Source organism: Plectropomus leopardus, chromosome 4 (genome assembly GCF_026936395.1).
Source record: "Plectropomus leopardus strain MGB_pleo_1.0 chromosome 4, ASM2693639v1, whole genome shotgun sequence".
Classification (NCBI taxonomy): domain Eukaryota; kingdom Metazoa; phylum Chordata; class Actinopteri; order Perciformes; family Serranidae; genus Plectropomus; species Plectropomus leopardus.
The window spans coordinates 2521674-2547952 of record NC_142179.1 but is presented as its reverse complement, the minus strand read 5'-3'; the positions used below and the strand labels follow the sequence as shown (position 1 = coordinate 2547952).

The 26279-nt window shown below is 39.6% G+C and overlaps 2 protein-coding genes and 2 pseudogenes across 8 annotated transcripts in view; 2 read left to right on the top strand and 2 right to left on the bottom strand.

The window, feature by feature from the left end:
• Window positions 1–18510, top strand: part of LOC121944178 (SH2 domain-containing protein 3C-like) — a 34921-nt gene extending 16411 nt beyond the window's left edge. For all 4 annotated transcript variants that reach the window (XM_042487883.2, XM_088076298.1, XM_088076299.1 and 1 more), the window contains 7 exons: window positions 767–867; window positions 12650–13116; window positions 13785–13900; window positions 14165–14336; window positions 15213–15324; window positions 15406–15612; window positions 16051–18510. In XM_042487883.2, coding sequence (XP_042343817.2) covers window positions 767–867; window positions 12650–13116; window positions 13785–13900; window positions 14165–14336; window positions 15213–15324; window positions 15406–15612; window positions 16051–16220 — 1345 coding nt within the window. In that variant the 3' untranslated portion in view covers window positions 16221–18510. The remainder of the gene's footprint in view (window positions 1–766; window positions 868–12649; window positions 13117–13784; window positions 13901–14164; window positions 14337–15212; window positions 15325–15405; window positions 15613–16050) is intronic.
• Window positions 2347–11613, bottom strand: LOC121944180 (UDP-glucuronosyltransferase 2A1 pseudogene; annotated as a pseudogene). Its single transcript, XR_015776355.1, has 2 exons — window positions 11481–11613; window positions 2347–4967 (listed from the first exon to the last, which is right to left on the bottom strand). The product of XR_015776355.1 is annotated as a UDP-glucuronosyltransferase 2A1 pseudogene (transcript).
• Window positions 6536–11618, bottom strand: LOC121944181 (UDP-glucuronosyltransferase 2A2 pseudogene; annotated as a pseudogene). The gene is made up of 2 exons (XR_015776354.1): window positions 11481–11618; window positions 6536–9156 (listed from the first exon to the last, which is right to left on the bottom strand). The product of XR_015776354.1 is annotated as a UDP-glucuronosyltransferase 2A2 pseudogene (transcript).
• A 1117-nt stretch (window positions 18511–19627) lies between the features above and the next one.
• On the top strand, window positions 19628–26079 carry tor2a (torsin family 2, member A). 2 transcript variants are annotated; one of them, XR_015776353.1, is made up of 6 exons: window positions 19628–19839; window positions 20697–20962; window positions 21055–21230; window positions 21708–21832; window positions 22917–23606; window positions 23641–26079. XR_015776353.1 is itself a non-coding variant. In XM_088076296.1 (5 exons), the coding sequence occupies exons 1-5, from the start codon at window positions 19719–19721 to the stop codon at window positions 23159–23161; spliced, it is 933 nt and encodes a 310-aa protein (XP_087932422.1). In that variant the 5' UTR covers window positions 19628–19718; the 3' UTR covers window positions 23162–26079. The 2 variants fall into 2 exon arrangements, 1 of the variants encoding a protein (XP_087932422.1); XM_088076296.1 differs by having other exon boundaries at window positions 22917–26079.
• Window positions 26080–26279: the final 200 nt, after the last annotated feature.

Below are 26279 nucleotides of genomic sequence, written 5' to 3'. Positions count from 1 at the left end.
CAAAGTTTTAGTGGACTCAAGGATGAGCTGATTAGATTTTGGTGGTCGAAGGTCACGGTGACCTTGCATTTGTCTCATTTTATTGTTATTTCAAGAATGCCTTGAGGATTTTTTTTCCAAATTTGGCACAAATCTACACTCTGACTCATCAATGAAATGTTCAGATTATTGTGGTCATAGGTCAAGGTCACTGTGAACTTGCATATGTCTCATTCTTGTGAACGCAATAGCCCAAGAATGACATGAAGAATTTTTTTTTTTTAAAATTTGGCAAAAACATTCACTTGGACGACGATGAACTGATAAGATTTTGGGGCTAAAAGGTTAAGGTTACTTTGACCCTGCATCCATCTCATTCTTATGAGTGCAATATTTCAAGAAGGTCTCAGATTTGGCACAAACGTCCACTTTGACTCAACAGTAAAGGAAATATAGTTTTTGGTCAAAGGTCAAGGCCACTGTGTCCTTGCATCTCAATCTTGTGATTGAGATTTTTGGCCAAAATGATGAAATGATGACATTTTATATCCCAGAATTCAAAGATCAACATCGCTGAGACATCAAAATGTCTTTGGTCAGATTTGATGACATTAAACTTGAAATCTGATCTGAACTTGATTTTCAGCGTGTGAAGCGTTTCACAGACAGAGAGGATACGGCCGTGAGGCCTTCATTTTATTTTTATTTCTGTGAGAAATGACATCCTGTTTCCTGTACAGTGATAATCATCTTCAGTCTGTCTCTCTCTGTCTTTGTCTCCATGCAGTCCCTCCTCTGTCCACCACGGGGAGGTAGACGTGAACACTGAGCAGGACGACCGCTTTCTGCCGACTGAAGAATCCTCTCTGTCTACTCTTACCAGCAGCAGTGAGTTTAACCCTTTGATTATTTACGATTATTTTGCTTTGTCACAGATGTATGTGTGTGTCAGGTGAAAAGTAGCAATATACTGCAGCACAGAAAGGTCCAAAAATAAACCACATAGACATGAACGCTTGGTTTTTTTAAAGCATGTCTTTGTTGCATTAGACGTATTTTAATGACAGCTGAAGACTTCTGTGATTTTTGATGACAGTATAAAAAGTTTTGTTGATTATTACGTCTCCTTGATAAGATGACAAAAATATTTTCTCATATTGGTGCCGTAGTTCATATTTTAATGAATTATCCAGTCCCTTTTTTTAGAATTTGAAAGAACTTTTTTAGACTCCATACTGATACTGAAATCTTAAGATGAAGAAGCAGCTTTGACATTTTTCCACTCTGGTTTCTATTTTCTCATGTTTTGTGTCTTGTATTAAGCGAGGGTGCTGCTGCCGGCAGCAGCTGCAATTCAACATTAATGGGCAACTTTGCACCATATCTAAATATATAAAGCCTTGGGCATCAGGGTTATCTAAAGGCGAGTAAAACTTTTGCATAAAAACACAAAGAAAAGCCCAGATACAGGTGACTTTGTGCTATGGGTTTCTTGAGTGTTTCCTGCACTGAGATTTCAGGATCCACAAACTTTTCCTCAAACAGTAAAAGACAGCACTGAAGTCTGAAGCACCTACAGAGCTCGTGTGTGAGTGTCTTCTGACATGAAGTGTGCAGTAAACAGAGGAAAGAGTGTCGTGAGAGTTTCTTCACCTCTCTTAAGCTCTGTGAAAAGGGGGATCGTCACACTCTGATTGGCCCAATCAGGAATCAGTCCCCACACCTGCACAACAGGTGATCTGAATCACCCCCTAATCAACTCAGGAACACCGTGGCATCCAGCTAGACTGAAATTGTATTTTAAAAAAGGGAAATGACAGCAAATAATGAAGGGCAGCTACAAATGTGTGTCCAAAAAAAGGCCAAAAATTACCTTTAAAAAGCTAACTTGATATAAAACAGTCAGTGAATGGAGGAAATGAACAAGAAAAATCAAACAATGGCAAAGTCCTATGAGTAAAAAAAGTTTTAAAAAAGACTAAAAGTAAAAAAAAAAAAACATTCAATTTCCCACAAAAAATGCTAAAATTAAACCAAAAAGATAAATAAATTTAAACATATATTTTAACCTAATTTTTAATGTCTTATTATAGTAATTATAACCATAGTTTTCTCGATATTTTCAGTATTTATTTGATAATTCTCTATAAATAATAATAGTAAGAATTAAATAATTTTCAGGTCATTTTCTTGCCACCTTCCTGATGTAAAAAAGTAAATGATTGAGAAGAAAACAGAAACCTCGAACACAATGGCAGTAGCCTGTGAGAACCTGATGACAGTTAACCAAAACTAATTCATCTCTCTAAGGAGTGTAAGGAGATACCAATAAGCTGCCAGGCTCTACTGCAAAAACACACAGGGATGTAATATGTCACCCTTTACTTTATTAATTATCTTGTATTTGACAGAGATAATGCCAGAACCCATTTATGTTAAAAACAACAAAACAAATATTGTAATGGTAGATTTCTGCCCTGAATGCTCACATAAATCACTAGCAAAAAAATGAATTGTGTTTTTTTCAATAGATGAAGAATATGAACACAGATTTTCATCACTGGGTAACTCATATCAACGAATAAAGTGACGCTTTAAGCAAAGAAACCCATCATTCAGATTCAGACTTTAACAAATCATGAGATGTTTGATACAGAACTGAACAAACTAGCAAACGGACAGCAATTTTTGGTTCTAAAAAGGTACTGTGAATGGTACAATGCAACCAATGTGATGTTTTAGAAATGTTTTCAGCTGCAAGTTTTCTTTTAGTTCTCAGAATGTTCTTTTTAAAGTTAAGGTAACGTTTTCTATGAACATCAAAAATGTTAACACATTTTTCGTTGTTAATGTATCACAGTAAAGTACATTTTCAACAAAAAAATGTTCTGTAATCAATAACATGTTCTGAATCTTTGAAAACGTTCTTCCTTTGTTCCCATGTAACACTGTGGGAACATACTATAGAAAAAACATTCAATGATTTGTCACCTCTCAACATCACCAAAACATCCTCAGCAAGTTAAAACGTTATGTCTTAGTCAGCATTTAACCATATACGGACATTTTTGGAAAAAAATAAATATCTTTAAAATGTTCTTTGAACATTAGATTAAAATGTTTCTTTTAAAACATTACTGCAACTTCTAGGTAACATTAGCCAATGTTGTGGGAACGTTCCCTGCTAGCTTGGTAAGCATGACTTTTTGTTTCAGTAACTACAAAAGTGCAAAACAGGAAGAAAAAATCTAATTTCAAAATAAAAAGCTGTCAGAACAATCCTGGATATGGACTGAATACTGATTACACTTAACTCAAGCTGCAGTGTTTCACTGATGTGCATTAAAAGCATATTTCATCAAGCAGTGCACAGACCAGGACAGTTTACATTCATTATTCCTTTTTGACTTTGCTTCTACAAAACACTCTCCGACACAAAAACTTAACTGCTGAAACAAAAACGGCAAAAACAAGCAAAACAACTGCCAGCAGAAACACCACCACATCAATCGAGTGGTACTGGATCACAGACATCTTGTAGGACTCTGTCCTCAGGTGTCCTGCTCCTTTGTGCCTCATGACAAACTCGATCCAGAACATGGCCTTGTCCAGTGGTTTCATGGGCTGGTCTCTCTGCAGGTTGGACAGCGCCTTCATCTTCTCCCTGTAGGTTGGGTTGTAGAGTACCTCCTTCAGCGCCTCCAGGAAGTTGTCTTTGTTTACGGTTGCGATGTCCATGACTTTGGCCACACCTCTTGCTTTCATCCTGGAGAGGTTGTCGGGCTGGTCGAACATTAGGGGCAAACCGACGAGGGGGACGCCGTGGTAGATGGCCTCCTTTATTCCATTGGTGCCTCCGTGAGCCACAAACACTCTGGTCTTGGGGTGACCCAGGAGGTCGTTTTGGGGCAGCCAGTCCACCAGTAGGGTGTTGTTGCCGAGTGTGGATGGTCTTTTTCCTTTGTGCCTCCAGATCACCTTCTGAGGAAGTTGTGCGAAAGCAGCTGCGATTTCTTCAGTGACGTCATCAGGAAGGTCGGCCACCAGAGTTCCCAACGTCATAACGATGACGCCGTGTTCACCAGAGCTCTGGACAAAGTCTTCTAGTTCTTTCGAAAGGGGCTTGGAGGGTTTGCACTGAAATCCTGACATGTATACGACATTTGGCATTGTGGGTCGTGGGAACTCGAATGTGAAGTCATTCCTCATCAGCCAGATGTCTGCTGCCTGAAACAGCTCCATGTAGTGGACATCATTTCCAAAATAACGATGGACGAATGGTTTGTAGTTGGGTTCTGTGACATACCAAATTTGACAACAGGTGAAGAAATAGTAAAGTAAGTTCTTGACTCGCTCAGCAAACGTCATCTTGTCAGTCAGCTCATTCATTGCCACAGGGATGTAGGAGAGTGGAGAAGGTGCGATTACAGCATGCGCCTCACCCTGAATAGTCCACCTCGCATTAAAAACCAGTGGAAGACCCAAACGGTGAGCCAGAAGCACCCCTCCACCAGTCACAGGGTCCGTCAGAACCACATCATATTTGGCATCACGGAGGCTTTGCATCAGTTTGGTACTCTGAAACATCTCCTCCACCATCCTAATCACACATGTATGAATCTGATAGAACTGTTCCACCACTTCATACTCCAGAGATATACGAGCCCAAAGTGAAGCACCTTTCCGTCTCATGTTCATCAGTGTCGTTGCAAAAGACCCAAAGTGTTTCTCATCAAAACCACTGGGCAAATCCCAGGTGATGGACTTGTAGTACGGGGACTCCGGCTTGATGTACCAGCTGTCTGATGTCCTTATCACACTGACATCGTGACCTCTGGAGTGAAGCTCCTCAACGAGGACCTTCATGTTGATCCAGTGGCTTCCATCAAAGGGGAACACCAAGACTTTCCCTCCGTTTACCGAGAGTGAAGAGCAGAGCAGCACCACGAGTGCCCCCATGGCCGGTCGGTACATCTCTGAAAGAGATTCTGACAAGAGATGCAGGGATATTAGATCGGTAACCATTGTTAGATCCTAACAAGGCATCACAGTTCTTGAATTCAAGAGTATCCACTACTGAACGACTGAACATAAAGAACTGAAAAAATAGACAACAAATACATCAGAGCTTTAGAAACAATTTAGCCAACTATGATCATCTCTATGATACGCACCGCTGTATGGTCTGTCCTTTTCTTTGCAGCCCATTCACCAGAATTAATGTTGGTGTTGTATGTTTATGCAAACCACAGATACGTTACATTTGTATGTTATTATTACCGGATATGTTGAAACTTAAACATTGATGTGTGGTTAGGTTTAGGCACAAAAAACACTTGGTTATGGTTTTGGAAAGATCTTGTTTTGGCTAAAAATACCCACCTTTTGTGGCAATATCCTAGCAGGAAACATGGCAATGTCTCAGTAAAAAGCAACCACTTTTCATGGCAATAATAGCAACGACAGTTCACTGAGAAACACCCATGTTTGGAGGCTTAAAGGTGTAGTGTGTAGGATTTAGTGGCATCAAGCCATGAGGTCGCAGATTGCAAGCAACAGAAACTTCTCCTGTCTAAGAACTACGGAGGGTGACGTGAAAATGTGGATGGACCTATCTAAAGCCAGTCTATGGTTTATCCGTTTTCAGTTACTGTAGAACAACATGGCAAACTCTTTGATAGAGGACTCACTCTGTGTGTAGATATAAACAGCTCATTCTGAGGTAACGGAAACACAATTGTTCATTTATACAATAAAGAAAAGATACTTTTATTATATTCCATCTCTGCCAATATATTCCACTAAGTTCAACACACTGGTCCTTCTAAAAAGCAGTGATAGTCTGCTAAAACACAACTGGTTTTGTTGTTTGTTGATCTACAACTTGGCAGGCGTCTCTCCAAAGTGACACGCCATCGACCATCCTCTCAACCTCTAGATTGCAAAGTTAGCTTATTCACTGTGTCATTTCAGAAATGCTGATACGACACTTTTGAAATGTACAAATGTAACGTGTTAATGGTTTGCGGAAACGTACAATGCCAACATTTTCTTCTGGAATCTGGGCTGCTCTTTCTTAAGGCAGAAAATATAACTTTGAGAGAGAAAATTTGAACAAGTTAAAGTATATTTCACACATAATGGGACAAAGATGGCAGCATGAATTGTTGGCTGGATAAAGTTTGCATAAAGCATTTGTTTCAGTTACCTCTCAAAAATAAGGAATAACACTTTGGGTTGGATGATAAAGTTGCAATCATTATTATGGAATTAATAACAATATTTTCCATTTTTTTTACCGTGATTATTAATATATTTATATTGTATTTGTTTTTATTAAAACTGTAAGTCATCATTGTTGTACACTGTATTGGCTGTTTGCGTATATAACTGTGTATGAGCATTGTCCAGAATGCTAATTTTTCAATATGCATTCGCACTTTGCAGCCTGATGACCCAGGGTGATTATATTTGCAAAAAGTGCATCTTAATTCATCCAATTTTTCTGAAGCAGAAACAGGAACTGTTTTCCATTGTTACGCAGTGCACAAGACCACAATGTTGAAATACTTTATTAATCTTTTTCTGTCACATATATTGTTAGATTTCATTCACAGCTTGTTCAAAATCATTATTTGAAGAGAAATTAATGGAACAAAAACATGAGAACATCACATTGTCACTAGAAATCATAAACAATATTGAATCGTCACCTGGTTATGGTGATAGAAATTTACAATATGCATCTATATTTTTTCAGAAAATTAAGCTTTTTTTTGTTTATTTAAAGTAAGTACAGTGGTTTCTTTATACAAATGAGAAACCACAAATGACATCCCTGAAGAACATCACTAGATATGGAGTAAAAGCTGACTGCTTGTCTCTAGATCTAACTTCTCACCAAATAGTACCAGTAATAGCCATTTTTTTTTGGGTTGTTTGTCCTGTTCCTTTGAACCCAAAAACTTAGGGCACTGACCAACTGCCTGATTGTATCTGGCCTGGATGTAACTTTTTAAAGGCCACAGCTGGAACATAAGGCGATCCTTATTGTTAAAAATAATGTCACCCGTTGATTTGTGGACTGTGAGGACCCCCTGCAGACAGCCTGTCCTTAATTATTCTTAATTTCAAGCCTTAATAAAATGTAAACTGGTGAGTTATATAAAAATTCACCTCCGTACAGTTGTCATGAATGAACATTGTTTTGTACCAGGCTGTAGAAAAATTTATTTCTGCTGTAAAGTTGGCCATTTTAACATGAGGGTCTATAGGGATTGACTCACTCTTGGAGCCAGCCTCAAGTCACCACTGGAGGAACTGCACTTTTTGATGCTTCTGCATTGGCTTCAATTTTAGGCCTAAATGGATAGTTTGTTATAATAAGTGTAAAAATATTTTAGGATCATTACAAAACTCTTAAACTCTTACTCTTAGGGAAACACTGTAAGGATTGTGGATGCATACATACTCGGGGCATGTTAGGATACCAATTTAAGACTGTTTGCTCTAAATAAAGAACAGATTAGTTTGCCACTGTTGTTTTCTTGACAGGATCCAGAAAGTCTGACACAACCGACTTCCTGTGCATTCATTATTCCTTTTTGACTTTGCTTCTACAAAACACTCTCCGACACAAAAACTTAACTGCTGAAACAAAAACAGCAAAAACAAGCAAAACAGCTGCCAGCAGGAATGCCACCACATCAATCGAGTGGTACTGGATCCTAGACATCTTGTAGGACTCTGTCCTCAGGTGTCCTGCTCCTTTGTGCCTCATGACAAACTCGATCCAGAACATGGCCTTGTCCAGTGGTTTCATGGGCTGGTCTCTCTGCAGGTTGGACAGCGCCTTCATCTTCTCCCTGTAGGTTGGGTTGTAGAGTACCTCCTTCAGCGCCTCCAGGAAGTTGTCTTTGTTTACGGTTGCGATGTCCATGACTTTGGCCACACCTCTTGCTTTCATCCTGGAGAAGTTGTCAGGCTGGTCGAACATTAGGGGCAAACCGACGAGGGGGACGCCGTGGTAGATGGCTTCCTGTATTCCATTGGTGCCTCCGTGAGCCACAAACACTCTGGTCTTGGGGTGACCCAGGAGGTCGTTTTGGGGCAGCCAGTCCACCAGTAGGGTGTTGTTGCCAAGTGTGGATGGTCTTTTTCCTTTGTGCCTCCAGATCACCTTCTGAGGAAGTTGTGCGAAAGCAGCTGCGATTTCTTCAGTGACGTCATCAGGAAGGTCGGCCACCAGAGTTCCCAACGTCATAACGATGACGCCGTGTTCACCAGAGCTCTGGACAAAGTCTTCTAGTTCTTTCGAAAGGGGCTTGGAGGGTTTGCACTGAAATCCTGACATGTATACGACATTTGGCATTGTGGGTCGTGGGAACTCGAATGTGAAGTCATTCCTCATCAACCAGATGTCTGCTGCCTGAAACAGCTCCATGTAGTGGACATCATTTCCAAAATAACGATGGACGAATGGTTTGTAGTTGGGTTCTGTGACATACCAAATTTGACAACAGGTGAAGAAATAGTAAAGTAAGTTCTTGACTCGCTCAGCAAACGTCATCTTGTCAGTCAGCTCTGACCCTGGTATTGGGATGTAGGAGAGTGGAGAAGGTGCGATTGCCTGATGCCCTTCACCCTGAATAGTCCACCTCACATTAAAGACAATTGGAAGACCCAAACGATGACCAAGAAGCACCCCTGCACCCATCGCAGGGTCAGTCAGAACCACATCGTACTTAGCATCGGAAAGGTTTCGCATCAGTTCGGTATTCTCAAACATATCTTCCACCATCTGAACTACCTGCTTATTCATCTGATAGAACGCTTCCACCAGTTCATACTCGAGAGCTATTTTAGTCCAAAGTGAAGCACCTTCCCGACGCAAGTTCACCATCGTTTTTACAAACAGTCCAAACTGTTCCTCATCAAAACCAGCAGGGGTATTTATAGTGATGGATTTGTAGTACGGGGACTCGGTCTTGATGTACCAGCTGTCTGAAGGCCGCATCACTGTGATTTCATGGCCTCTGGAGTGAAGCTCCTCAACGAGGACCTTCATGTTGACCCAGTGGCTTCCATCACAGGGGAACACCAAGACTTTCCCTCCGTTTACAGAGGATGAAGAGCAGAGCAGCACCACAAGGGCTGCAAACATCGGTCGGTGCATCTCTGAAAGAGATGTAAAATATTAGATTGTTTCGGGTCAACAATGCTTTACAGTTCTTTACAGTGCTTTACAGAGTTTGAGAATATGCATCAACCAAACTAACATCTGAACATAAATCTCTAAGCTGGACTCATGATGTTGCAGAAGTTCTTGACCTTTTGAAGAACTTTAACAGCACATTAGATTTTAGAAGCACTACGCAGTCGTACAACCATGCTCATCTTAAATTTTCAATGCCCCTAACCAAAGTTTTTAGTAGTCCAGCTTCAAGAAAATAGGCACATTTTAGCTTTAGTAGATGTTTTCCAAATTAAAATTTGGTGTTGCAGGAGTAACATCTAAGAGACACTTCACAGACTAAACAAACTACAAAAGCACCAGAAATGTATTGTAGGTTTAACATGTTCTTTTCATCCCCTTTGGATTCTGATCCTAATTTTGTCAGACAGTTTAGGAGAAGGTGGATTTTCCAGAAAAGGCACCTTGTTCTTGTGCTTGTTTAAATTTCAAGAGCTAAGATGATGTTAGTCACAGTAGAGTGTCGATCAGCTTGGGCTGGATGTCCTTCAAAATGAATATGGACAACAGACATGCATGTGGTTCTGTTTTATACTTTATTGGCTATCTGCACAGGTTTAGGTGTTCTCACATACACAGGATGACATGTATGGGCCTAAATTTTGGACCGCATTTTGGACGTCCACACAAAGGTGGACTTATGCTGACATAGGCGGATGATGGCACTTAAATCATGGTAGCTCTTTTGGACTTCTGCTATCTGACTTTAGGAGTAAGACTGTTGTGTGCTCGACAAGTGGTTCCCAACTCGTGGGTTGCAGTCCAAAAGTGGGTTGTGGGTCCATTCTACTGCAAGTGACTTGACAACATGTCACAAGGTTTTAAAAAAAAACACTTTATTTTTAAGTATAGTGAATTTACGTTGTCATTTATCTTTTGTGTGGACGTTGAAGGAGAAATCTGAACCCCGTGGCTGGACCAGTTGTGAACCACTGTGCTTGACAATGCAAAATACCACCATCGCATGTGGTTACTGTTATAGGTTGCCATCAAGTTTTCTACAAAACAGCAATATTTTCTGGCTCTTAGTTGAACAAAGTTGAGAGAAAAGACTGTCAAATCTGTCAACTATAGGTTTCAGTGAGGCAGCCAAAACAGAGTGAACGCAAACCATTACAAGGCTGTTTTACAAGGTTACATAATGCTCAGATTTCCTGCAGCTCAGTAACAGTTTCCTGATTGCATAACCTCACAATGTGGGAATTCCTATGGCTAATTCCCAGGAGGTTTACAAAAGCTTTTGAATGTGAGAAATGCTCCCTCTCTCAGGTTTCACATCTTTGTGTATACTCATACTTGTGTTGCTCAGTAATGATAGGTGTTGAACGATAAGCGGAATTTAATAGCAGCTGTTTTTGGTATTTACGAGTCCAAGGTCACATAAGCTTACACATATGATTCTAACAAGAATAAGGAGAACAATTATTTGTAAAATGTTCAGCTTTAGCTGCTTAGAGTGAGTGAAAGTATGGTCACAGGTTCACAAAAGATAACACCTGTCTATTATGAGCTACTACTTCCAATAAACTAATAGTAATATATTAACCCTTTGAAACCCCAGTATATTGGCTGAAATGGGAAAAACATGGGACGAAGACAATGAGCATCTCAATAAAAAATGCCCCATAAATTTGGAAGAAATTAATAAAAAGTTAAAAGAAAATCACCTGAAAAAAAAGCACAGGAGAAACGTGATGTAAAGAGTTACAGAAGTCTTCAAAAGAAATCAAACGAATTTTCCTTAGGTGTTTAAGGGTTAAAAATAATATAAATGTATGGACTGATGGATCAGTATAAGGAAAAAAATATCTCTGGTCCTGAAATGTTCTGTAAAAAAGAAACATGAGGCAATGTTTTGGGTTGATCTGTTTCCAAAATAATTGCTTTGAGTTCTTGATTTAATCATAACGATTTTTTTTCCTGAATCTGGTTCTCATTGTGTTTTCCCGCTGCTGTGAGTCTACTCATCCAGACCTCTAAACTTGGATTTTCTTCCCACAGTCTATGAGATGAACTTTAGGAATAAACCAAAGTTGTGAATGAGCACCGTTTGAAGCCAGGTTGCTCAGAGCAGTGTTGAACTTGCCAAAAGGAAACATCTGGAAGTTGTTAGACATCCATCTGCAAATTCTTAGGGTTCAGCCAAACACTCCATGCATGCATATCATGGTACTTTTCACATCATACAACATGAACACAAGTGCAACTGTGCTAAAATCAGTAAAAATGACCCTTTATATTACCGTACCTCCAGCCTGATCCCCGTGTTAGCCTGTGTTTCGATTCTTTGATCCAAACACTTAGTGAGAGCGTCCCAGTCAACAGATTTCACCTTTCAACAGCAGCCTGTTGTTCACACATCCAGCCTCCCTCTCAGCAGCCCGCACACTGACTGACTGTTGACCAGCTCTGATGGTTAAAGCAGCTCTGAGGGTGGTGGCACCCAGCAGGACTAAAGTTCACGGTGTATGAGATATGCAGCAGCAGCAGCAGCACAGAGAGTCTCGCTCTGCAAACTTGGACCTTGACCATCAGATGTAGTACTGAGATAAGAGTGAAATGTGGTGACAGGTTACCATGGAACAAAAATTAAGGAAGAAGAATTAGACGAGAGGACATGTGAGGTTTATTTTGTTTGTAATTTATTGTTGTTTATTAAATCATATTTCCTACTCTTTGTTCCTTCTGTAAACACATTTTTTTCCAGTACCTCCACAAGCCTTCATTTCAGTCAGATTGTCACTTATTCATGATAAAACGAAATTAATTATTTAAAAAAACAGAGGCACACTGTTGATTATTTCCAGGGTTTTTACAGGATGTAACTGTAATGTTTTATAATAAATCACTGTAGAATGATACTTTTACACTTTGGTTTTAGGACTTTGGGACATTTCTAGGATTGTAGGAGGGGTTTGGGGGATTTTAGTGCATTTTAGGATTAAGGACATTAGGATTGTAGAATTTTTCTAGAGTTTTAGGACATTTCTAGGATTTTAGCATGTGTTTGCGATTGTAGTGCATTTCTAGGATTGGAGGAAATGTCTTGCATTTTAGAACATTTCTTGGATTTTAGGGTTGTTTTCTAGAATTTTAGGATATTTCTCTGATTTTAAGACATTATAGGTCTAGCTAGGACCTCAATGCGGGGTGGGGTCCTTGACTGGCTGCTCTGTGTATACTAAAAGTACAAAACAATTCCCAGTGTGAATCACTTTATTATAACTGCACTACGTCAACAAATGTGGATTAATCAGCAGCTGAACTTAGTCTCCAACAAATACACTGTTTCCTCCTGTTTGATAAAAACTGCAGTGACGAGCTGTTTTTGAATATAGCTTGTCTTGACAAAAGTGGACTGAAAAACATTGCTGTTAGAGTTCACAAATATTCCTCCCTCACTTCTTCAATCTGCAGCTCCACAGTCCAGAAGCCCTGGCAGCAGCCGGGCAGCCAGCGTGTCTCCGTCCCCGTCCCTCTCCCGACACTCAGACACCACGCGACCCCTGCCCTCTCCCAGCGGCACCCTCCACAAACAGAGTAACGACACACCCCAGCCTCATCCGAACCAGGACTCCCCGTCCTCTGATGAAGGAGGAAGCTGTTACACAGAACTGTACCCCGGCCCTCAGAGCTACGTGGAGAGGCTGCGGGCCGAGGAAGGGTCAGCGGGTGTAGATCCACTGAGGGCGGAGGACGGAAACGTGTACTTCTCGCCGGTGGTAGAGACGGTGTCTTCTTTCAAACCGAGCCGTTACGAGTCGGCACTGATGCCCAAGGAGAATAAGCCTTTGGAGGTGGGCATCCTGCGGAGGGTTAAGGAGCTGCTGGCCGAGGTCGACCCCCACACAGCGGCCAAGCACATCACCAAGGCTGACTGCACGGTACTGCTCTTATTCGTACTTTTACATCATCTGTGGCAAAGATTAGCTGGTGAACTCAGTGCTGCATTGAGCAGCTCAAGAGTCAGTAATTTCCCGCAGGTATTGGTAGAGACCAAAAACAGAGCTAAAAGGAGAATTCATATTGGAGCTACAGTCGAGGCCCAAAACACTACTTTAAATTAATGCTAATGTTGTCCAGTATCTAATGGATATGTGGATGTGTATAAAATGATAATGTGACAATGTTGTGTTTTAATGTGCATTTGAACCTTTTTAACACCTGACATCGACATCTTTTATTGTGCTGCGTTCAGAAGCCTTTCACGGGAATTTAAACTTAAGAAAATTAGTTTGATTTCTTTTTAAAACATGAGGGGAAAAAAGCAATGAAGAACTTAACAAGAAATGGAAAATTGCAAAAAAAAAAAAAAAATTATTATTATTATTATAAAAACTAGGGAAAAATTTCCAGAAAACTATCATTCTTATAATTATATATTTAGGATAATGTTACTGAGAAAAATATTTATTTATTTATGTATGTTTTTATTTAATTAATACAATTACCACTAACTAAAGAAAAAATAAATACATGACATTAAATCACCCATCAGATGCAGACAGCATGTGCAGAAACAGATTAACAATGACGTGTCTGTGTATTTCAGGTGGCCAGAATCCTGGAGGTGACTCCAGAGGTGCAAAGGATGATGGGAGTCAGTTCTGGCATGGAGCTGCTGACATTACCACATGGCCAACAGTTGAGACTGGACCTGCTGGAGAGGTGAGCGAGGATTCAGAGATCCCCGACGTTTTAATTTAACAACATGACCTTTTTTTCTTTCATACCACCCTCAGATTTTAACCACGGGTAAGGCACAAAATGCGCCTTTTCTTTTTCCTTTCATGTAACAGTTTGTTTTTATTTTATTTTCCTCTTTTTGGAGGAAATTAAATAAAGCAACTTATATGACTTTTTATTTTTGTGTTTGGGGATACCGATTTATGTCGATATGATTGTGATGAGCTAAACTCGTCTCTCTTGCAGGTGCCAGACCATGGCCATCATGTTGGCTGTGGATGTGTTGGGCTGCACGGGGACGACGGAGGAGAGGGCCGGCCTGCTGCACAAAATCATCCAAATCGCAGCCGAGCTCAAGAGCAACATGGGCAACATGTTCGGCTTCGCTGCCGTCATGAGAGCTTTGGAGCTGCCGCAGGTAAACATGCATCACAGACTCTGGAGTTGATGTCCCCGGCTGAACCTGAACGATGATATAGTCGAGAGACTAACATATTGCTTTACCAAGGTGATTGTTGATGCCCTAATCAGTCATCTGCAATAAAATCTGCAGTATAACCCCTGAACCCCCCTTGAATTTTTTTGTTTCAATGCCTTCACGCCAGCAACATCAGAGGCCGGAGGTTGTCCATCCCCAAAGAAATTTCTTCAGATTTGGCACACACATCCAGTTTGACTCAACAATGAACTGATTAGATTTTTGGAGTTGTAAGTCAAAGGATTAGGTCACAGTGTCCTCATCTGTCACATTCTCATGAGCACAATAACTCAAAAACACTTCCAGGAAATTTCTCTAGTTTTGGCATAATCATCCACTGGGACTCAACAATGAACTGATTCAATTATGGGAGTTATAGGTCAGTTGTTGAGGTCCTTGTCCTTGTCCATCCCATCCTCAGGAGCGCAATATTTTTTTAGAACACTTCTACTTCAAATTTGGCACAAACGTACACTTGTACTCAAAGATGACCTGATTAGATTTTGGTGGTCATAAGTCAAAAGGTTGAGGTCACTGTGGCCTCCTCCATTACATTCTGGTAAATGCAACATTTCAAGAAGATCTTGAGAGAATTTCTTCAAATTTGGCACAAATGTTCACTTTGACTCATAGATGAACTGATTAGACTTTTGTGGTCACCGGGACCCTGCGTCCATCTCATTCTTGTGAATGAGATATCTCGAGAACACCTTGAAGAAATCTCCTCAAATTCGGCACAAACGTGCATTTGGACAGTGAACTGCTTAAAATTTGGTGGTCTGCTAGGCTTTAGCTGTGATGTTTTCGGTTTCTCAGGTGTCCCGCCTGGAGCAGACCTGGACGGCGTTACGGCAGCGACACACAGAAGGCGCTATCCTCTATGAGAAAACTCTGAGGCCGTTTATGAAGAGTCTGAACGACGGGAGAGGTAGGAGTGTCCTGCACAGTCCCTTTGTAGAGCGTATCCACATTTAATGGAAAACACACTGACTCTGTGTGTGTCCTCCAGAGAGCTGTCCGCTGTCCAGCACCACTTTCCCCCACGTCCTGCCCCTCCTGTCTCTGTTGGAGAAGAGCGTGGCGGTTGGTGATGGAACAGAGCCGTGGGAGACGGTGGAAGTCGGGGTGGACATCGTCATGTTCCACCTGGGGGCGGCGAGGACCATCGCTCAGCTGGGAGGCATCTACCACTCCAACGCTGAGAGCAAACTACAAGGTAAATACTGATAGCCATGGCAGACTGTTTTTTCATCTCGTAGTCCCATTCTCGTGAACATGACATATCAAGAACGCCTTGAGGGACATTCTTCAAATTTAGCACAAATGTCTTCATTGACTCAAGAATGACTCAAGTAGAATTTGGTAGTCATAGGTCAAGGGTCAAGGCTGTTGTGACCTCATTTGTCTCATGCCAGAAGGAATTTCTTCAAGTTTGGCACAAACATCAACTTGGAGTCAAGAATGAACTGATTAGATGTTGGTGATCAAAGGTCAAAGATCACTGTCACTTAGACCTTGCATCTTTCTCATTCTTATGAACACAATATCTCAAGACCTGTTTAAGGGAATTTTGTCAAGTTTTGCACAAACAGCCAAAGAAAAAACATATTCTGAGCTCTACTGTTGACTAAGGTGATGTAATGTGATGTTGCAGGTTTCCAGGAGCGGGCGGAGATCTCGGAGATCTTCCTCACAGACTTCCAGATGAGACTCCTGTGGGGGAGCAGGGGAGCCGGGGAGAGTCAGGCTCTTCGATACGCCAAGTTTGACCAGGTTCTGACCGCCCTGTCCAACAGGCTGGAGCCGCCCGCCAGACCGCTCTGACCCCAGACCTGTTTTTAATAACTTCGCTTATTTGGGACGAGCTCCCTGTCATGTTCTCAGTCTTGCATGGGACAGTCTGTTGGACATTGAGCTGCTCCTGAAGCCTGATGTCTCACTCAAGAGAAACTGGAACGTCATTACATTATCAAAGGGAGAGCGAGTCGATGTTTCCACTGCAGCCGCAAACACACTTCATACAGTCAGCTTATAGACTCTAGAGCACTGGTGGCCAAACTTTTTTGGTTGCGGACCATATACAATAAAAATATAAGGAGTCATAAGCTAAATAAGAGTAAATACATTGTTTTCAACCAGCTATGAAGCAAGAAAATCTATGTTTATAGACCAGAAAAACCAACTTGCCATAGAAAATTCCTTATGCCTCTGCGCAGGTGTTAGCTGAGGCTGGAGGCCTCAGCAAGGGCCCAGGCTAGACTTGAATCTGGGCTGCTGCAGTAAGAACTCAGCCTTAATGATACACACTCTACCAGGTGAGCTACCAGTGTGTCTCTGCATCTTTTATTTAATATAAGGACTTCACAATTAACCAAAATGTGAATGGGAGATATGAGTGTAAATATGCGGTACTGTGCCGGGTTCTCTTGTGGTGGGGTGCTTTTTTTCTTGCAAAAAAATGAGCAAGTGTTTTTTGTTTTCATGAAAAGTGATAACGTGGCAATTTTGTGATTCAACTTTGACAAAAGACAAACATCTCTTACAGTATTGCTACTCTTTTTAATGCTCAGAGCAGCACAGTGCACACAATCAAAGGTCGCTTTGAAATGTGCACTGTAACAACTGCAAATGTAATGAATCACAAACGTAATACAAATCTGCAGCTTTTAATACATTTCCCAAAACGCAATGGCAGTCTTTTCTGGACGTATTATAGATGTCCTTTCTGTATGTCATATAGATGTCTCTTCTGTGCATCACATGGATGTCTTTTCTAGACATTTGTAGTAGGCAACTGCTATTACATTTGTGGGAAATTTATAACGTTTGTGGGATCATGCCATTAAAAGCTGCAGATATTTATCACGCTTGTGGTTTATTACGTTTGTGGGCGTTACATGCACACCTGAGAGAAGCTCCTTTATACTTAGAGGGGTTAGGGTTAGGGTTAGGGTTTCTCGGCTTTTCTCAGTGGCAACTGTTTACTTTCTGTTTAGTCAGTTATTTCCAAGCAAACACACATTCCCAGAGTTCTGTTTTCATCACATGTACAACACTATAGGGAGCAAACAGGCAACAGTTTAGTCAGGTAAGGCTCCATGGTACAAATTCAGAGAGATAAAAGAAATTAAACGTGATTTTATTTGTTTATTTGACAGGAACAGTACATAGTCTCTTAGGGACTGTTTGTTATTTATGAGACGGTATGGGGAGGTATGGTCGTATCTTTTATTAAAAAAATAAAATAATAATAATAATAATAATAATAATAATAATAATAATAAAGTCAAATCACAGCCACCCTCCTACTCTAAAACATAAAGTACAGTCCCTAAATACATTGGTAGTCAACATCCATGTCAAAATGAGTTGGCATAATTTATATTATTTATTGAATCCAACTTATTTTATCCAGATATTCAATAAATATGACCTGATTTTACCCAGAAATTCAGTGAAATAAAACTGCAATATAAAGTCACACGATAACAAGACAGATCATATTCATCATACAGATTTCACAAATATTTACATAAATAATTTCAAATGATTATAACATTAAAACACACAATTAAAGGAGCAGTATATGTACAAATATATATATATGTACAGTAAACATGATAATACATGCGATATGTGTAATGTCCCTCTCAGTGCGATGAGGCCGTGCCTCGGTCTGTTAGACTGAATGTTTTTTTGTCTGCATGAAGGCTGGACCTTCACTAAATCCACATCTGTACCAAATGTATGCCATATTGTACAACCCAATAACAGAATAACATTACATTTACGTTTCCATTTTTATATGTTCATTATTATGTGTTAATTGTTAGGATTTTCTAATTTGGAGTGAATATTTAATGTCATCTTGGTTGAGATTACTGGTGCTGTAATCATTGTGGGGGTCAGTTCAGAACTTATTTTGAAAAACTTTTTTTTGTTTGTTTTTCACAATTAAAGCTCTTTATCTCTTATTATCACTGTGAATTGGAAGTGAACTGATCCTGAACACACATGTGCAGCACACAGGTACAGAGGATTTCTTTTACTTTACATAGAATTAATATGTAATATTTATCTGAAATGTGAAATGTAAATAAACATGTTTACCTCACTGTTATGCCAATTTATTGTGTGAAACTGTCACATACGTCTGTCGATAGATACATGTGTAAATGTGATGAATTCAGCAACACTATCATAAATATGAGTTGATATATTTATTGCAACCTATTTTTATCCAGATATTAAGTAAATAGAATTTTAATTTTTGCCAAGTATTATATATATATATATATATATATATATATATATATATATATATATATACATATGTATAGATATATAAAAATCTGAATCAAATAATATAAAAATATCATCCTTGTGAAATTGATTTGGATTTACTAACTACTTTTGGGGCTATATAACTCTTTTCATCATTTGCTATGCTATTACTAAATCCAATACATTTTAACTGTTACTTTACTTAATTTATTCAATACTTAGTTACTGAAATAGTACTGAAATATTTTCAATTATATTATGTTAGTTTGTCAGACACTTTAAATATGTTTAGGTTTCACTATTAGGCTATAAAAAGTTTTATTCCCACTGCTGTTCTGTATTCTGATAAATGAATAAATAATTAAATAGATTTAAAAAAAATAAATAGAAGAATTTGAAGTAAAATAACATAAAATACAACCATACAAAATTATTTTGAGTTAGGTTTTTCCATCCTGACAGTTTCTCTTGTAAATTTTTTAAAAAATTAACTTAATGCACCATGGTGCCCAAATAAACCATTTCTACATTAATAGCACCCTCTGCTGTATGAATGAAATTTTTATAATTTTCTATTTTACTGTATTTTATTTCCATACAAAATTAAACTTTATTACAAATATAAATGTCTAATTTAGATGTCTGAAAAAATATATCTTTGCTGATAAAAACAGCTGTTATGATATTACAACAACATCCCCACTTTATTCTACCAGGTTTTCCAAATATGCTCATAAAAATTATATTAATTTATAATTTAATATTTTTTCTAATAAAATATTTGATAAAAATGTTACAGCGATACAAAAAAAATATTTTTCATGATGTGTTGACAGCTATTCTCTGTGGACTGTGATCCTCCAACGTGTCCCACAGACTACGCCCCATGCCAGATGCTTTCTGGGAACTGTAGTCCTTTATATCACTTCGTTGTGTGTCTCCAGACGCCTCCCTCGAAGTAAAAAAAACTACAAACCGACCGGTCGTGTTTGGAAGACGGTCCATTCGGGGTTTTCTGTCTGCCAGCGGGCAGCCAAAATGTTGGCCATCCTGTCTGTGCTGTTTTTATGTTTTTGTAATCCGGTTTTCGGCGTTTTTCAGAAACTTTACTGCAGCATTTCAGAGAGCTGTGAATGCGACTTTAAGCCCAACATCAGAGGTAAGCTTACGAGCTAACGGTAGCTAACGGGCGCTGCTTCTTGTTAGCCAGCTAGCTCGGCTGAAAAGCAAAATTATAACAAGCTAGTTTGTCCTGTACACAGATATAATGTGTTTTGTACGTGTACAGAAAGTATTAACCACCTTATAATTTAGTTTACAGTGTTTACGTCGAGCTAGTTAACACTGTAATAACTGCTTGGCTAACGTGAGTTGGCTGTGATGCTAGCTAGCATAACAGGAAGTCTTATCTGCTGTAAACATTGGAGATAATGGTACCGTTTAAATATGAACTAATCAATACTGTGCAAGCTCTTTCTTAACATATAGTTTAAAAATTCACAAAAATACACAGTGACATTTTGCAGTAACTCCCATGGGAATAATCTGCTCTATGGTGTTGTGTTTTTCAGTGTAATTAATAAATGACTTCATGGTAATTAAGAGACAAACAAACAAACAACGAAGTTGACAACCACACATTGGACATTTTTAAACGCACATTGTCATATTTTTATTTTATTCTTTAAATATTTTTCATTTGAGAAGCACTTTGTACTTAAGCTTGAAAAGTTCTATATTAGTTATTTTTATTATTATTATTATTATTGTTATTGTTATTATTATTATTATTATTAGTAGTAGTAGTAGTAGTAGTCTTTTCTGAGCAACACAACAGCACACACAACAGTTTTGTGTGTAAAGAAATAAAAGTCTGTCCCATATAGATGCCTGTTAACGTCAGTGATTTAAGTGAATAATAGCTATTAACTGAAGTTTTATGACAGTAAGCTGTCACATGAAGAAAGGTGCTGAGGGACATTATCATCACTGCTGTCTTTATTTCTCAACCATCAGACCTGGAGTGGGACCTCTACAAGAATGTTTACGGACAACATCTGGCGCAGGAAATAGTATCAGAGGAGGTGGCAAAGTTCCTTCAGAATAAAAGCCCAGAGCGGCCCCTGGTCCTGTCCTTTCATGGCTCCTCTGGGACTGGAAAGACGCTCATCAGCTCCATGCTGGGGAACCATCTGTACGGCTCGGCGATGAGCAGCCCGTACGTCCACCAGTTTGTTCCCACGCTGCACTTCCCTTTACTGGACCGGGTCAGGGAGTACAGGGTGAGTCTCTGTGGCAGTCCTGAGTATGATCCAGGTCAGGTGTGGCCTTTGGGGTCGGGGTCAGGACTGAGTTTCTCTGCTCTGGTTTGCAGGAGGAGCTGAAGAACTGGGTTCAGGGGAACCTGACGGAGTGCGCTCGCTCCGTCTTCTTTTTCGACGAGATGGAGAAGATGCCTCCAGGTCTCATAGACGTCTTGGAGCCCTTCCTGGGTCCGTCCCATGTTGTGTTTCGCACCAACTACCGCAAGGCCATCTACGTCTTTATCGGGTACAAACACACACTGACACACTTACACACACACCATGACCGGTCTGGTAAACCCCAAACAGCATCAGTGTTAGGTGAGAGAGAGTGTGTGACAGGCGCAGCAGGACTGAGTGATCAATACACCGTGCGCAGCTGTACATTGAAATTTGGTGATTTGAGAAAGTTACAAGGCCACAATAAATGAGGGGTTACATGAATTGGTGTGGATTTTTGCAATCGCAACATTGCGAAATCCTGGAGGGACTGACTAGACGTTGCAACTGAAAAAGACTGGTTGCAGACAGGTGACACAGGAAAAAACATGATGGGAAATCCTGTTTGAGTAAAAATAATTTACAGTAGCTGAAAATACGACAAACCAGGATTTCACAACTGCAGGTATGAGGAGTCAAAACTGTCAGGTGGTTTTCGGTAAAAAAAAATAGCTCTGTTTTCAGTCTTTTCAAAATCTCTCTGAGGAACATTTCTTTGCTGCAGCACCACAGGAGAGGAGGTGATTAACCAAATGGCTCTGGAGAGCCGGCAGGCCGGACGGGACAGAGAGGAGATCAAGTTGGCCGACCTGCAGGAGGCCATCGCACGGACGGTTTACAACAGCACAAGTGAGTGTCTTCAGTCATTTCAAATGATCAGCACATTACTCAGCGTTCAATGACAGAAACATATTATTCTTGACTTTTTTTTTTGTCATAACTCTGAGAAAATTATTTTTAAAAAATGTCTGTATTTATGTGTATTCACAAAGTATTTACAGCAGAGAAAAAAAAACAGATGCGGGTCATTTAATGATGTCAATATTGGGAATGTTGAGAGAAATGGAATTAGAAGTCTATGTTACAACTGGCTCAAATGCTGCAACATAGAGGGAGACACACACCAGGCTGGATGCGAAAAGAAAACATTTATTTCCAGAAAATGTCAAAATATAAATGATACCAAACACAACAAAAAGGTGTCGTGGTTGCAGGGAGTCAGAGAGAGAAATGAGCAGCACATGCAGCCGCTGATAAAGGCTCTGCACACAGCTGCTCTCAGTCAGTGCAGTCAGGCTCTGATCACCAGTGATCTGCACCTGAAACAAAGACAAGCACACACGCACGCACGCACGCACACACGCACACACAGGTGAAGCATGTCAGGAAAAATAACAAAAACACAATGGCATGTTAGATTTATTATTAAGCATTTGCTACTTTTCTTGTTTATTGAACATTAACTGAATATCTTTGTGTTTTTGACTTTTGGTCAGACAAAATAATGTGCTGCAAAACAACGTTCACACTGCCAGCTGTCTAACTTGCAATGTCACTTTTATTTGCAGTGTTTCAGCACTTGACCTTAATCAGGCAAAAATCAGATAAAATAGACTTCGGACTTTGACTTGGAAATTGTGATTTACTATTTTGTGACTTTTGTGACAATTTTTGCACAAAGGATTGAACTTTAGAATTGAAGAGGTGTGAAATATTTCAGAATTATTTTCACTAACTAGAATACCACTAGTATTTTGGGGACGATTGTAAGTCTCGGTGCGCTGCAGCGGAGCAGAATAACGAGCTAAATGTTGGACACAGAAAGATGAAACAGCAGCTTGTTTTTGTTCAGCTGATCAAAAAAAGCTAATTTGCTCCGTTTTTGTTAAAACTCTGTCAGACGAAGGAAACTGAAGTGAGTCTCTCTCTGCAGGCGGCTTCTTCCACTCCAGCATCATCCAGCAGAAGCTCATCACCCGCTTCGTTCCCTTCCTGCCGCTGAGCCGGCGCCACGTGGAGCGCTGCGTCCGCTCGCAGCTCTGCCAGCGGGGCAGCTGCGGCCGCAGTGACGTGGTGGAGGCCGTGGGGGGCGACATGACCTACACTCCCGTCCAGGGACATTACTTCTCCACCACGGGGTGCAAAGCCGTCCCCGCCAAAATCAACCTCTTCCTGTGAGCTGATTGAGGACCTGATTTTTAAGGACTGAAAGAGGAAACTCCCTCTGAGGTGAGTCAGTGAGGAGAAACAGAGCTGAATCTCCCACACGGAGGTCAGAGCCGCATCAAGGACGACTCCTGCACCTGGAGACGGGGGGATTGAACTCACAGAATTCAAAGCAGCTGTAAATTCTGAGGTTCCCTGAAGGCGTCGCCGGTACACGTAAAGCTGTGAGCACAGGAGAGTTTCCTCCCTGAGCGTTATCCAGCGTCTGAACCGGGTGTGACGCCACGCTCTACCTCAAACCCAACTGTAACGTACGAACTCTGACGTTCTCTCGCGCTCTCAGATTTCACTCGGCTCGCCATCAATTCTCATCAGTTAATTTGTTTTAAAGCCTATTTATTCCATATTTGTTTGTCTTCGTCTCCACGCCGCCCTCCTCTCACTGTGCCGTCACACTGTTCACTGCGGGAAGCTCCCCAGTTCACCCACAGGTGTCCGCAGCAGATCTGCCACGAGCAGCTGGAGCGTCATCTGCTCGCCCGTCAGCAGCTCTTTTCTCACTCACACACATTTTCGGGTGTTTTTTTGGGAGTTTAACTAAAAGGGATCATAAAGTATTATTTGATTTTAATACACCTGAATGTTTAAATTTGTGTAGAAAAAGATCTTTATGGTCAACGCAAAGTTTCAAAGAGCTCCTGTGATGTATGATCATCATCGATGGTGCTGAACCAGATTTAGTCAGTCAGTTTTCCTTTAACCCTTTGAAACCTGGAGTGACATCACTTTTCTTTCAGGTTAGTGATCTGCTTTCAGATGCTTTTCACAACTAATAAACCTGTGAACCCGGAGCACACGCATGGAGCATATTACCTCAGGTTGCCTATTGTCTTTTTTTTCTCCATGTTTTTTGGAAGGAAAAAAAACAATAATCAACTTTAAAGGAAATGTCCATAAATTTGTAGATTTAGAAAATTACTTTTAAAAAGCAAGGGAAGAAGTTATTATAATTACATATGTAGATCTTTGCTTAATGTTATGATTTTTAAGCACTTTTTTCAGATGATTTCCTTTTTTTCAAATATACTTTTTTTTGGCTTATCTTTATTTATTTTACCAATTTTCACGTAATTTGCAAACAAATTTCTTGCTAATTTTTTCGATCTTTGTTTTGCTAATTGCTCTGCTCAGATGTTTTTGAAAGAAGTCAGGCTCATTTGCTCAGGTCTCAAAGGGTTAAATAATGTGCTGTATCAAAGTCCAAAAGGTTTTTTGTCATTTGAAGAACGCCATGTTTGTTTTTTTCTTTTGTATTGAGGAAGAAATCTGAAGCCGCGGATGAATTTTACTTGAAAATAGTTTGTCTTTGCTGCTGTCCAGCAGGGTGATGTCATCACTTCTGCCATCAGGTGGCGGTAAAGACTTCATTTTGCCGAGAGAAGAGGAGGTGAAGCAGAGTTCACCTGCAGCTCTGAGCGTTTTCATTCAGTTGGATTTTATTAAATAATACATAATTATGTGTCTTTAATGTAAAATGGAGTGTGAGGATGTTGCCTGTGTGTTCAAACACACTCAAAGTGCACTTTAAGAGGACGCAGAGGAAAAAATGGACCTGATGTGTTGTTGTAGATAAAAAACAGTTAGTCTCGCTCTGCCTTTGTAATGCAAAGTGTGGTGAGAAGTCAAATGAACACTTCTTGATTCTGAAATATTGCCATGAGTTTGAATTGTTTACAACTTGTTTATGAGTATAAACCATCGATGATTTGTTGTGCCAAGAACCGCAGCAACAAGTCAGACGATTAAAACGCAATAAAAACAAAAATCAAGCGTAATTAATCTAGATGTGCAGTGCATGAGGACAATTTCTTATTGGAGCAAAGACACAATAACAGACTGAATATTATCACATAAAAGAAGTCTACACAGTCAGTAGACTTATTGATTTTTTTCATCATTTTTAAGATGTATTATATTTCAGTTTTATTTTTTTCTCTTTATTTGATTAAACTGCAGAGAAAGTTGTAGACCGAACAAAGATGACCGTCTGTAAAATCCGTGCAAATATCAGCAAATATCACTGCTTTTACAGTCCAGGCAGTGAGAGTAATCAGACTTCTTACAGTGCCAATAAATGACAAAATCTACCTTATTTTAAACCACAGCAGTCACCATCAGAATTGGACATTATTTTCTTTTAGCCATTTTGGACAATTCAGGCCTCTGCCACAGTTACATGAAGTGCCTGGATGTTGGTGACTGAAGCCAAATACAACATCTGGTTTATAATGGAAAAAATAAAATTTAAAATGCACAACAAAGTGTGTTCTGTTGTCTTTCAGGAGTAATGCTTATTAAATACAAGACATGTTTCTGTCTGTTACATTGAACTCATCTGTTTCTTAGCACTTTGCTTGATTAAAATGTATTTAAAAACTTTTTTTAAAGGGTTGCAATTATGAAAATGAATGAATATTTTGGCAATACGTCTAGGAGTGAAGTTGCTTAGAAAATTTAACTCAGTAAAAGTTCAAAATAATAATATGTAGTATTTTTAATGCAATTTTAATAGGTGGACATTTATTGTAAGTACTAAGAGAAGGTTTGTTTGGTTTTTTTTTTATTCTGATCCTGCACAGAAAATAAAAATGCAATCACAAAAATCACAACATTTCCCCCCAGCAGGAAATACATCTTTTTGTCATAAAAAACAACAGTGGCATTATTTAAACAAACTGGCTTTAAAAGGGTCAAAATTCTGAAAATAAATTGATATTTGCTCGTTATTATTATGTCTTAGGTTAGTTAAAAGATTTAAGTTAAAGTGTAAAGTAATAGTATATATTTTTACAGCAGTTTTTTGTTGTGTCATTTTTGTTAAGTTTGTTAAGTACCACTGCACAAAAATAATAAAAAAGTATTAAAATGCATGTTGTTGCTAATCATTAACACGTCCCAGACTGTGAAAACAGCATAATAGGTTCCCTTAAACCAAAACCATTAACTTTCTCCAACAGCTGCCATCAGCAGATGTTGGTGAAAGTGAGAATTTAAATAAACTTAATATATATATTTTTCCAGAATTGATTGAATTAACTTTATACAAGTTTGCCAACCTTTTCTGTGCAAT